We start from the raw sequence: 13689 nt of genomic DNA on the forward strand, positions 1-13689 counted from the left end.
GTTACACTTTAAATAGTTTCAAATTCTTCAGTGTGTGTGTGTGTGTGTGTGTGTGTATGTGTATGTATGTGTGTGTGTGTGTGTGTGTGTCAAAGCTCAGATGAGATCCAGGAGAGAATTATATGAACCAGGTCCAGTGGACTGTGTGTTTTCCATTGAGCAATGCACAGAGGAAATGAAGTCAGTTTCCTGTGTGTGTGTGTGTGTGTGTGTGAGATCTCAGCTGCAGCTTCAGAACTGATGTGGAATGTTCTCCACACATCTCTGCCAAATCACTGTCCGTTACTGCACATTTATATCTATGCGGAACAGACCTAGAGCTGATATTGCTCATAGAAATTGCATAATAGAACTTCCGTTTTGGCAAATTTATCGCTATTAAAGTGTATTTTATTACCTATTGGGTTTGGCTTCAGCAGGAACAGATGAGTGTGTGTGTGTGTGTGTGTGTCTATATACACCACAGATGAAATGCATTTTATGTTTTACTTTGTATTGGATCTTATTTGCTGTTTATTTGCATAAAAACTAGGTGAATTCAGCTGTTTAAATTAAAATTCTAGACTAAATAAAACCTAAAATCAACATGACAACAAAATTGACAGAATTAACATGAAAAAACCGTTGCTCATTTAAAAAGATCTGTTAAATATGGTTCATAATAATATTTAACATGAAATGTTCTTTTTTACAGTTTTTCTAATCGCGTCACTATTTGAATGTGTTTTACTTGCATGGATATTCCAGTATTTTCACTTGCATTAATATTTTTTACTTCATAAATATTCTAATATTTTTTATTTGCGTGAATATTCGATTTTTTTTACTTACATGAATATTCTCATATTTTTTACTAGCACTAAGATTTTTATTTTTTATACTTGCATTTAAGAAAAGTACTCAAATCAAATATCCATGCACATAAAAAAATATTTTAGAATAGAACCGAAGGGAACTTATGAACAAAACACAAGTTTACAGTTGCATCAGAGATATTATATCTGTATTTTCATGTGTATTTAGAGCAGACAGGTTATGTAGTAAGTCTCGTTTTTGTCCTATTTTATTCGTCTGGGGCAAGGAGCTGCAGAGGAGGACACTTCCCCAGGTGTCCCAGCATGCACTGGGGGAGAGTGAGATCAAAACTGCTGACGGCCGCAGCTGTAGAGAGAGAAACGGTTCATATCAGCTAAACCCATGAGCACCATCTCCCCTCATGACAGGAGCTGCATCAGTTGATAAATGCTGGGAAACGTCACGCTCAGCTACTGTTTATGTAGAGCGATCTCACAGTCCTAATGCTATTGCTCAGATTTTGCTCTTTTGAAGCTCAGGAGACTTAACTGAAGTATCAGCTCAGATGTTGTACCTTTAATTCCTCAGGAGAGATTAAAACAGACCCAAATGAGTCAGTAGTTAATTTGATGAGAAATGTTTGAGTTCATATTGAGAGCTCTGACTTTTGATCCCACAGTTTGAGACATTGTCGAGACCTTTTTCTGGAAGTAGATACATGTGTAGATAGTTGACTTTATCTTAGAATTTAGAATTTTTCTCTTGTTTATCATAATTTTGACTGTCATTATATTGACTTATGTCAAAATTTACATTTTATCTAATAATTATCACTTACTATCTCATAATTTTGACTTTTTGTGTCTTGGACCTTTTTTCATAGTTACGACATTTCTCTCATCATTGTGACTTTTTCTCTCACGATTCCCTCTAAATTTTTAATCTCATTATCACTTAGTATCTCATAAATTTGTCAAACTTATGACTTATCTCATAATTTTACATTTTTCTCTTAATTATGACTTTAATATGTCATAATTTTGACTTTTAGTCTCAATTGCCTTTTATCTCATAATTATCAATTACTATCTCATAATTTTGAGTTTTAATCTCAATTGTCTTTTATCTCAAAATTATCAGTTACTATCTCATAATTTTGATTTTTAATCTCAATTGCCTTTTATCTCATAATTATCAATTACTATCTCATAATTTTGAGTTTTAATCTCAATTGTCTTTTATCTCAAAATTATCAGTTACTATCTCATAATTTTGATTTTTAATCTCAATTGCCTTTTATCTCATAATTATCAGTTACTATCTCATAATTTTGAGTTTTAATCTCAATTGTCTTTTATCTCAAAATTATCAGTTACTATCTCATAATTTTGATTTTTAATCTCAATTGTCTTTTATCTCATAATTATCACTTGCTATCTCATAATTTTGAGTTTTAATCTCAATTGCCTTTTATCTCATAATTATCAATTACTATCTCATAATTTTGAGTTTTAATCTCAATTGTCTTTTATCTCATAATTATCACTTGCTATCTCATAATTTTGACTTTTTGTGTCTTGGACTTTTTATCATAGTTATGGCATTTCTCTCATCATTGTGACTTTCTCTCACAATACCCTCTTTAGTATCTAATTATTTACATTTTTAATCTCATAATTATCACTTAGTATCTCATAATTTTGTCAAAGTTGACTTATCTCATAATTTTTTAATTTTCTCTTAATTATGACTTTAATATGTCAGAATTTTGACTTTTAATCTCAATTGTATTTTATCTCATAATTATCAGATACTATCTCATAATTTTGACTTATTATGTCTTGAACTTTTTGTCACAGTTATGATTTTTCTCTCATCTTTATGACTTTTTCTCACACAATTCCCTCTTTGGTATCTAATAATTTGAATTTCTAATCTTGTAATTTATCTCTTAGTATCTCATAATTTTGACTTTTTATCTCATAATTGTGATTTACTGAAGTGTGATTTTTTTTCTTAAAAAGACCAAAGCAGCACCAATCAAAGTGTGTCATTGGTGTTACTCTGAATTCATTCCCCCATGCACATCGAGCTAAGAGCCAAAAGAGGCCTTCTTCACCACGACCCAGCATCCCTTGCACCCTCTGGCATGAGTTCAGAGGAGCTGCTCATGGGGGAAGGTCTGTGAACATAACGCTCGTCTGCTGAAAACTTTTATTCAGTCACTCGAGCTTCTATCTGATTTGACTCATATAGGTTATATATGAAATACATGAGTCAAATAAAATGTTATTCTTAGAAAACACTGAGACAGAAAAATCACCAATAACCTATAAAAATCACCTCAGAGACAGCAAATTAATAAAATTAAGAACAAATGGAGACAGAATCTTTATGTATGGAAGTTATAATTTTGTCATAAAGATTATGAGATACTAAGACATAATTTTGAGATAAAATGTCATAACTATGATAAAAGCTCTGATATAAAAAGTAAAGTGAAAATTATGAGATACTTAATCATAATTATGAAAAAAAGTCAAAAATATGATAAAAAGTCACAATTATGACTAATGTTCTAACATAAAAATAAATAATTATGAGATAAAAAGTCATGACTATGACATATAAAGATAAAATCATGACATGTCAAAATTAGGATAAAAGTAATATCTATAACAAAAGATCTGACATTAAAGTCAAAATTATGAATTAGTAAATTATAATTATGAGATAAAAAGTTAAATTTTGACATAAAAAATAAACACTTATGAAATAAGTGGAAATTATGAGATAACAAGTGAGTTTTGACATTTGTCAAAAGTATGAGATAAAAAAGTAAAAATTACGACAAAATAAAGTTGTCCACGTGTCATCATTAAACTGCTAAATGTATATCAGTCATGCTCTAGTTTAAAGCTCAAATATCTACTCATTTATCCTTTGTTAGAATGTGTTTGTATTTCTGCTGTATCCCATAATGCCTTGCGCATGCCGAGGCTGATGTGGGGCAGGTAGCAGATGTTAACGACCCTTTAACCAGAGCCTGAGAATGAGCACGTGTGACGCCGTGACGTCCTGAGGCTCATCTGCACAGATCCCTCATTAAATATCTACATTCAGAAGATTATTTAGACGTTTGCATTCCTAAGGACTATATATTACAAACACGATACGTATTTACAAGCAACAGGCTGTAAAAAGGAGGAAGTTGGCGAAGTTTCTTTCTCCCGTTTTTGTGCTTTTTTTTTCAATTCTCAAATGTTTTGTGTGTGCCGAAATCACATAATCACCATAAGGGCTGCTTTGCATTTTTAATTTAGTAACTAACATATGAATACATTTGCATATTAATTAGTTGCAGATTAAATCATGCATACATAATTGCCTCCTTACTGTGTTTAATGTTTGCTAGAATCTGTAGTCGGATCCGTCGGAAGAATGCGATTGGACGAAACCCTCGGACGTGTTTGAGTGGCTGAAATACCAGCATTTGCTGAATTTATTTGACGCTCACAAAAGAGACAAACAGCGTTTTTGTCTAAATAACTCACTGTCTGTGACACTTGGGTTCATGATTGTGTGAATTAACTCTTGCAGAACTGAATGAATGGCAGAATCACGTTCAGATGGGTTCATTAGAGCAAATGAAGGTTTTGTTGAAAGAAACCGAAACAGTGTCTCTCTCTTTCCAAACATTTCATTAAGAAACTGAATGTTATGTTTGTCTTTGTGGCTTTAATGATGACGTTGCTCCATAAATATGTATCTCAGTGTAATGATCACCGTCTTCAGAAATCGCCATTGTTTTTCTTTCAGTCTGGACTAATTATTCCTTGGTAATTTGTTTACATTATCTGTGCAGGTTGTTTTTCTTCAGAAATTAAACCTTCCCACGACTCTGCAGTGATTGAGCTCATTAAATCACAAGCTCAAGAAATTTGTTTCTATATTCATATACATTTTCTCGGAGAATCAGTATGAGAAACAACAAAACATGCCTGTTATAACTTCAATTACTTTTTCAATAGTCCTAGTTAATTCTGCATGAAAAACCACGTTCGGAATGGAAAAATTTAAATTTTGAGCAAAAGTATTTATTTATTTTATTATGATAGTATTTATTTAGATATATTTATTATTTCTGAATTAATTAGTTTATAATTCACTTTTAGATTTTTTTAACATTTATGTATTTATTTTTATTGTTTATATGTTAGTTGTGTTTGTTTTAGATAGAGATACTTATTTTATTTTATCATATATTAATTTGATTTCTATATCAATGTATTTATTTTACATTTAATTATGTTTTAGCTGAATTATTTATGTATTTATTTAAAATGTTCTATTTGTTTTTGATTGATTTATTGTTCACTTGCTTTAGAAGTCAAAGCGTGTCATGTTGAAATCAACATCCTAACCCACAAATAAAATGAATTCACGTTTTTTACAGGCACAAATTGTCATTTTCTCAGGCTGATCTGAACACAGGTGTGTTTTGTTTCAGACACATGTTTGCGTTTTTGAGCTGAATAAATCGGAGTTAGCTTTCATTGTGTGTTTCTGTGGCGTGTTGAGGGTTAAAGTGTTTTTGTGCACACATATGCTGTCGTGCTTTCTGTGAGACTCCAAACCGGCCCATAGAGTCGCAGTCGGGGCCCTTGAACTCCCCGAGAGAGAAAAAGAGATCCGAATGGGATCCTCCGAGATTGACAACTCATGCTTCTAATGAGCATAAAATCCTCTGAGCATGAAATCAGAATGAAATGTGTGCTTATAATCCAAGTACTGTTTACTCTAATCCCACGGGATGGGAAAGTCAGCACTGGGCAAGAGAGAGAGAGAGAGAGAGAGAGAGGGTCGACCCCCTCCAGAGCCCCTCCACAGCAAACATCAACAATTAAAGCAACACAAAGGCCTGAACACAGACGATCGGCTGGGAGATGCGCTGCTGATGAATTATTGAAGTTTATTCTGGGAATAGCAGTGGCTCTCGGCATATGCAAATTATTTAGTTTCATCGGAGATCTGATCCCAGCGGTTCAGTGGTTCTCACATCAGTGTGGCATCGTCCACGTGTGTTAAAATTACTTACTGTACACACACACACACACACACACACACACACACACACACGACAGGAAAACCCTACTGGAAAAAGAATGAACCGTTTCTTAAAATCTTTTTTTTTTTTTTTTTACAGCAGTAATAACTGTAAGTAACTGTGGTGTTTGAGTTGAAACTATATATATTTATATATAAACCATAGATAAACAGATACATTTTATTTCCACTCTACATGCTTTGATGTTTAGTGTGTGTGAGTGTGTGTGTGTGTGTGTGTGTGTGTGTGTGTGTGTGTGTGTGTGTGTGTGTGTGTGTGTGTGTGTGTTTCTGTGTGTGTGTGTGTTTCTGTCTCGCATCACTGCTGTCTTGCTCTCAGGTGCATCAACTTTTCTGCCTTTACATTGCTAAAGCATTAGTAACATTACACACGAACACACAAATGAACACACACAAATAAAGCATATGTATTATGCATGTAAAACTATTAATTAATAGTATCACTAATGTAAATATATATATATACACACACACACACACACATTAGATTTTCTGAGTAATAATATATGCAATCATATATATCTCTCTGTCTCTGTCTTTCTCTCTCTCTCTCTCTCTCTCTCTGTCTCTCTCTCTCGCTCTCTCTCTGTTCTTGTGTTGTGCCAGTGTTGAGGACAGATGGTGGAGTTATTAGATGTGCACGTATGAATCCCTCCCTGCAACTTGCCTTTTAATCAAATTAAAGCTAGAGAAAGAGAGACACACATGTGTTTGTGTTCTTCTCTATAATGGACTTCACTGTCACTTCACTGTCTCTCAGGCTGCACGAGTGTGAGCTTTACTGTAGTAAATCCCTCGTTCTCTGATATGGTTTTAAATTGTTTCCTCACTGACAGATATTTGTCTTGCTTTAAGCATAAACTCATTTCATTCTGATACATTTTCAAAGACTAATTAATGTCTTTTAAATAAAAAGAGATGTGTCTTTTTGTGTATTTTGATTAGATTGAGTTATTTTATTTAATCTTTTTTTTGTCCTGTTTTAAGCAAACTCACTTCATTTTGATACATTTCTCAAAGACTAATTCATATCTTTAGTCATTTTGCTTCTCAGATAATTGTAAAAGAATGTTTAGATATTTGTACAGCGAAGTACTGAATACTGCACTAAGTAAACCTGCAAGCAACAGGAACCTTGTAGTTCAATTGCAGCAATAAAATGCTCACACACACACACACACACACACTTTCAGTCTCTTTCAGAGAAGCCGACAAGCTTAGAGCAGGATCAGTTCCAGATTTACCATGGAAAGGGGAAAAGTGTGTGTGTGTGTGTGTGTGTGTGTGGGTGTTGGAGTGAGATTTTGAGTTTAAAGAGAGGGAGGGAGGGGGAGGGGCTTCTGTTCATACAGGCCACTCCCCCAACTCAGTCGCCCACTGCCCGACGTCAGGAAAGCTCCTCACTCCTTTGCATATTCAGCATGCTCAGGCCAGCCATATGGAAAATGCAACTGCAGGAATTGTTGTGAAAAAAGGGGGACAGCGAGTTTGAACACAAAGTTGTTAGAGAGCATCTTTAGAGGATAACACACACACACACACACACACTAGATGAACAGAAGCATGTATTGTGCGTACACCATCCCGGGTGTGAGCGGCGGATCATTCATGTACTACTATAACGGCAAAGCGGTGAGTACAGACGCATGCAGATGACATCTGACAGACTGTCATTCACCTCTGATCTGTGTGTGTGTGTGTGTGTCTGCTCAGAACTGGGAAGAGATGGGAAAAGTGTGTGTGTGTGTGAATAGAAATGTTGCTTAAAGCCAAATGTGATTTAAATGGATTCAGTTGATGAACGCAGCTGAAGTGTGTGGAAAAAAAAGGGGGGAAATGCTGAAAGTTTCCTGCGGGGAAAAAGAAAGGCCTGCCCAGGTTGGCATGTGTTTGAAAGCTTGTGTTAAACTGCGATCGGCAAAATAATGAAAGGTGTGAGAAACGTGTGCTGCTCATTTTAGAAGTTCGTTCCTGAGAGACGTCCAGAGCGGTCTTGAGAGAGAGACAGAGAAATATTTACACGTCGCAGATGATATTTATCGTAACGCAGCGGTCAGCGCATCTCGATTTCAGGTCGTGTGAATCACTGAAGGCCTGTCTTTGGGTCGTTTCCCAGTAAATGCATTTTCATTTTAGTGTGTTGTAATGGAAAACAAAACAAAAATTCAAATTAAGAATTTATTTTTATTTTTTTTGCAACATGTAAGCAACAGGAACTTTTTTGAGTGTTTTACAGGTTTATCTTTGGCCTTTTGAAGTCTTTACGTTATTTGTGCATTAACATTTGTGTTTTCATGTGAAGCAGATTCTTTCACTTTAATTTGAGTCGTTTTAGTGGCATATTAAGTGACATCTATGTGAATGTTGCACATAAAACAAAACTACATTTCTCTGAATTTCGGCATTTCTGCCATCAGGGAATATTTGCTGTTGTGTGTGTGTGTGTGTCCTAACACGGTCTGGCATCCCTGTGCCCTCTTTAATAAACACAGTGTGTGTGTGTGTGTGTGTGTGTGTGTCTCTGGTTTGCAGCTTTGTACCCGTCTTGATCTGCTGCCAGGCATCTTGCTGTGATTGTTTATTCTGCTGTTTTAACAGTTAAAAAATTGCAGAACAGATTCTTTGACCTGGCCGTCCATCCGTCCACCGCCGCTGTTCTCCACCCGTGTGTGTGTGTGTGTTTCGAGCATGAGGAGGATGTCGGGTCGACTAATGAATCCACAAAAGAGCTGCACAAAAAAACAAAAGGCCTCTTCACACACGAGCTGCACTTAAACAGCGCCGGCCGCTCGTTATTGTTATGCTAAGACTCCGTGTGAATATTTCTTTAGTTTAATTAGCTCAGCGAGACTCTCACGCCGGGATTTCTCTCTGTAAAACACCGGAACACGGAATTCTGACACTGTGGATTCATCCTGGAATATATTAGTCAATCGGAACTAAAAGTATACTTCCCTGTTTTTCAAATAACCCTTTGGTTACATTTGTATCTAAACTTGGTTACAATTCATCTAAACTCATTCAAAATATTAGTTTGGAATCTTTTTCACTTTTGTGCAGCGTAATGGGTTTTACCAACAAAACTAAACAGCACTAATTATCATATAACAATTGACAATAAGTAGGTACTAATTAGGTATTATTTATCCCTTTTGTGTTTTTTAGTTAAATCTAAAAGATAAAACATTTGTGTGTGTGTGTGTGTGTGTGTGTGTGTATATGAAGGGGTGGAGTTGTATTTGTAAATTATTTATTCATGACCTGTCCATGTATAATCTATTGACCAGATGTTTAGAAAATTATAAATAGTTTCTGCAGGTTTTTCCAGCACTCTAATTACTTCCATCCGAATGGCCGATGCACACACACACACACACACGCACGCGCGCATGCACGCGCACACCCACACACACACACACACACACGCACAACAGAGAAAATAGAAAAACTGCATAGCTTAGTTTGACATATAGATTTATATAGATTTGATTTAGCATAAACAGATGATGAATCCTGAATGCTTTCCTTTACTGTGTGTTTCCCTCGAGTCCTGCCCTCCACGATCTCACAAGTGTGTGTGTGTGTGTGTGTGTGTGTGTGAAGTCTTATTGATCTGTTGAGAAGAGGTCTGGGTGGTACGGAGACCCCTGACATTCCCGGGATGACTGGGGTCTGTCCTGGAGACAGAGTGTGTGTGTGTGTGTGTGTGTGTGAGAGAGAGAGAGAAAGAGAGACACACTTCTAGAGCATCTCTTGTCGCTCTTTCTCTCCGTCCGTCTGTCTCTCTCTAGGGAAAGACAAGGAAATTCATATCTTTTTTTTTTGCCATGTATTTTAATTTCTACAACTTTCCTAAACTTTCCTGGCTGAGTAAGTGAATCGTAGTCATCAAAAAAACCAGTTTTTGGTGTCCAAACTATTATTTCTCCGTTTTCTGAGATGCTGTTGCATGTTTGGTTATTCTTCTCTCCTGCCAAACGTTTTCTGTGCCAAATGTACGCAGAACAGGTTGTTTTCACGGTAACGTTAAACGATTCACAGCAATGCTCTCTCATGTCCGAACGGGTCATGTGATTAATCTCAGGACACTCCTGTTTTTGCATTTAATCATTTAGATGAAGCTTTTTTTAGAATCATGCGTGAGCAACATTGTTAGCGGTTTCAGAGTCAGTTGTGTTGGATGTGATTGGTCTGGGTTGCTGTTTTCAGTGTTTTGTGTGCTTTTATGTGTCTCATTGTCTTTGTGTCCAGCTGGTTTAAGACACTCTAGCATAAAAATAGGTCAGATTTTAGAAACACACACACACACACACGTTCAACTAAACGAGGGCATACCATAGACCATTGTTTTTACTGTGTATAAAACATCAGGATTTTATTTTTAAAGAATTTTTATCTTTAAGATATTTTTCTTTTCTTTTCTTTAAGATAAGCTAGATATTTTGTCAGATTTAACTTATTTTTTAGAAACAATTTAGATAAAAACTGTAGCCGAACACACACAATGTGTCCAAAAATAATGTGTTTTTATACTGTATAAAAGATCAGCATTTTACCTTTTACATATTTTTATCTTCATGATAGATGAATGTTTTTTATCTTTAAGATAAGATATATATTTTGTCAGATTTAATATATTTTAAGGGACAATTTTGTGCAAAACTGTAGCCAAAAACACACACATGTCTGAAATATAATGTGTTTTTATACTGTATAAAAGATCAGCATTTTACTTTTTAAATACTTTTATCTTCATGATAGATGAATGTTTTTATTTTTAAGATAAGATATATATTTTTTCAGATTTTACTTATTTTTAGGGACAATTTTGTGCAAAACTGTACCTGAACCCAAACACACTGTGTTCAAAACATATGTTTTTATACTGTATATAAGATCAGCATTTTCTTTTTTTAATATTTTTATCTTTAAAATACATTTACATTTATGCATTTAGCAGATGCTTTTATCCAAAGCGACTTATATTACATTCACGCTAACAATTTTCTCCTAACATATGTTCCCTGAGATTCGATCCCACCCTTGCGCTTGCTAACGCAATGCTCTACCACTTGAACACTAAACGGCTAGTTTTAATTTTGAGATTAGATAGATATCTTGTCAGATTTGTTTTAGGAACAATTTTGTGCAAAACTGTTGCTAAACCCACACAGATGTGCTGGACACCGACTGAATCCCGATCTAAAATAGCAGCAGGGAAAAACAGCCTCAAGTTTGCAATGTTGAAGTAATCAGTCTTTGATTCTGGTGGTTTTATTATTTTAATAATGCGTCTGTGATCCGGCCGTATGAAGTGCCGTTCTGTCCATATGTTCACCATTACAGACCCTTCACATGAAACTCACAGATCCTTCATCTTAATTCTAATTAACTTTATATGGGGCTCTGCATACGTGTGTGTGTGTGTGTGTGTGTGTGTGTGTGTGTGTGAGGTCACAAGGTCACGGCGGTGGCATACAGTACACATGAGAGATGCCTCCCCCATTCTGTTCAATATGTGTGTGCCTTTTTTCTGCATCAAATGAAAAAATATAAAATTAAAACTACTAATTAATGATCATAATTTGCATAATAATAAATCAATAAATTAACTTTCATAAGGTTCCTGTGTTCATGGAAGTGTATCACTTCATGTGTTAAGTTTCATGTAAATATTTTGTGTAAAATCACATATATAAAAGAAAATAAAATATGTATATTTTGCCGTTTATATAAATTAAGATATATAAATATCGGACAAAGCCTGCTATTTACGAGCAATATTCTAAAATGTAAAAATAAAGGTAAATTTTTTATATTAACTTTTATAATTTTTAATTATAAAGAAATAAATTATAGTTTAATTATAAATATGTAAATATGTTATTACGGTGCATATGGAACTTAATAAATCTCAAATCTTGCAGTGAAACTACATTTTCAGCAAATTTGCGTTGCATGATTTGAATTTATTTGAGTGTGACATAAATATGAGAGATGATTTTTTTACTCCTAAAAACACAATATTTGCTGGGAAATATGTTGTATTATTCCATATTATTTTGTTGGCAATATAAAATAAACTATAACTTTCTGATGTATGCGGTGTGCTTTGTGCATTCACTTTCCTAGAGTTTCATTTCACATGCATTATAAAAACATGTTTAGTGAAAAATACACAGAATATGTTTCCCACAGAAATAATTATAAATGTGTTCTCTTGTTGCACATGAAAATTACTAAATGTCAAGCTTTCATGTTTAATTAAACGAAACCAAAGTTTTACCATATTTACATGCACATTTTAAATCTGCTTTGCAATAATCGCTGATTGAACAAAATACCTTTTGGGTTTGGGGACATTTTTAAGACATTTGGTGTTGAATAATGTCAGAATGCTCTCTTATCTCGTATTATATCTGGAACAGTTGCTTGTGTGTGTGTGCTTTCTGATTGTCTTTGAATTCCTTTTTTAATTATTAGCATCAGTTGATTATGTATGGTGACTGCTGGACAGGATCCTCGTTTACAATCGTCTCATCTGCTCCTCAGTTGACTTTTGTTTCCCAAGGTGACTCTTCCACCGTTCGCCTGGAGTCCCGCTTAAACCTTTCCAGATTTCCACAATCTTTCCTGGTAATCCTGTGAAATTGGTTTGGCAGGTTGTGGTGGGATCCGTCCGCTGGGGTTGGGATCAGATCCGCGGCGCTGATGGAATGTCAGGGAATTATCCAGCGCACTGGATCTTAATGGGACGGAACATTCTTTTTGGCTCTTTCCGAAGGTTCCGAATCCGTACGCTTTGGGCCCAACCGGCCAATCGGATTCCGCCGCGGTCTCCAGACCGACCAATCGGATTCTTGTGTTCCATGAAAGGGCCGTTAGAATATCACCATGGTGATGAGTTTGGACGACAGCCATCTTCTGCCGCTCATTTTCTCCTCGAGCACTTCCTGTGGGTCTCACACACACACACACACACACACACACCATCGTGTTTCTCTCTGAATGTGTGCAGCTGGTGAACAAGACCCTGCTTGACACACCTTGCTTTTCTTTTCTTTATATTTCATTCAGTATTTTAATATAGTTTGATATTTTACTTTGTGTTCTTTTTCTTTTATCTTATTAGTAGTGCTTGTAAAGCAAAGCATTACTATTTATTTCTATCTTTTTCTATTCTTTGCTATTCTTTTTTTGTTTACATTTATTAAATTATTTTAATATAGTTCAATATTTTAATATTTGTATTATATTCATTTCTTTTGTAATTTACATTTATTTTATTCATTGTATTTTTATATATTTGGTTTAATATTTTAATAGTTTAATTTTATTTTTGTTATTCTTTTTTTTACTTTTTTTTCCTAGTTTTTATCATCTTTTTATTTTCTTTTTATTTAAATTTCTTTTATTTTAATTTTATATTTTTAAAATTATGTTATATTTTATTATTATTTTTATTTTTCATTTCTTTTATATTTTATTTTTCTTTAATTTTCTTTCTTTCTTTTCTAATTTACATTTATTTTATTAATGGCATTTTTAAATATTTGTCTTAATATTTTAATAGTTTACTATTTTATTTTATTTATTTTTTATTTAAATGTGTTTTATTTTCATTTTATATTTGGTTTAATATTATAATATGGTTTACTATTATATTTTATTACTATTTTTCTTTTTTCGTTACGTTAATATATTCTTTTTATGCTATCATGTTTTTGTTCACAGAACATCATCAGAACTGAAGCATAAACTATAGAC

The 13689-nt window shown here is 34.2% G+C and overlaps 1 protein-coding gene across 7 annotated transcripts in view; it reads left to right on the forward strand.

Annotated features, from left to right (window-relative positions):
- The window catches only part of LOC132130887 (transcription factor 4-like), a 139884-nt gene that overhangs the window by 82505 nt on the left and 43690 nt on the right, over positions 1-13689 (forward strand). For 2 of the 7 annotated variants that reach the window (XM_059542741.1, XM_059542742.1), the window contains exon 1: positions 7369-7554. The exons of the other annotated variants lie outside the window; for them this stretch is intronic. In XM_059542741.1, coding sequence (XP_059398724.1) covers positions 7474-7554 — 81 coding nt within the window. In that variant the 5' untranslated portion in view covers positions 7369-7473. Of the gene's footprint in view, positions 1-7368; positions 7555-13689 lie in introns of those variants that run through there. 7 annotated transcript variants of the gene reach the window in all.

Source organism: Carassius carassius, chromosome 47 (assembly GCF_963082965.1).
Source record: "Carassius carassius chromosome 47, fCarCar2.1, whole genome shotgun sequence".
NCBI classification, from domain to species: Eukaryota; Metazoa; Chordata; class Actinopteri; order Cypriniformes; family Cyprinidae; genus Carassius; species Carassius carassius.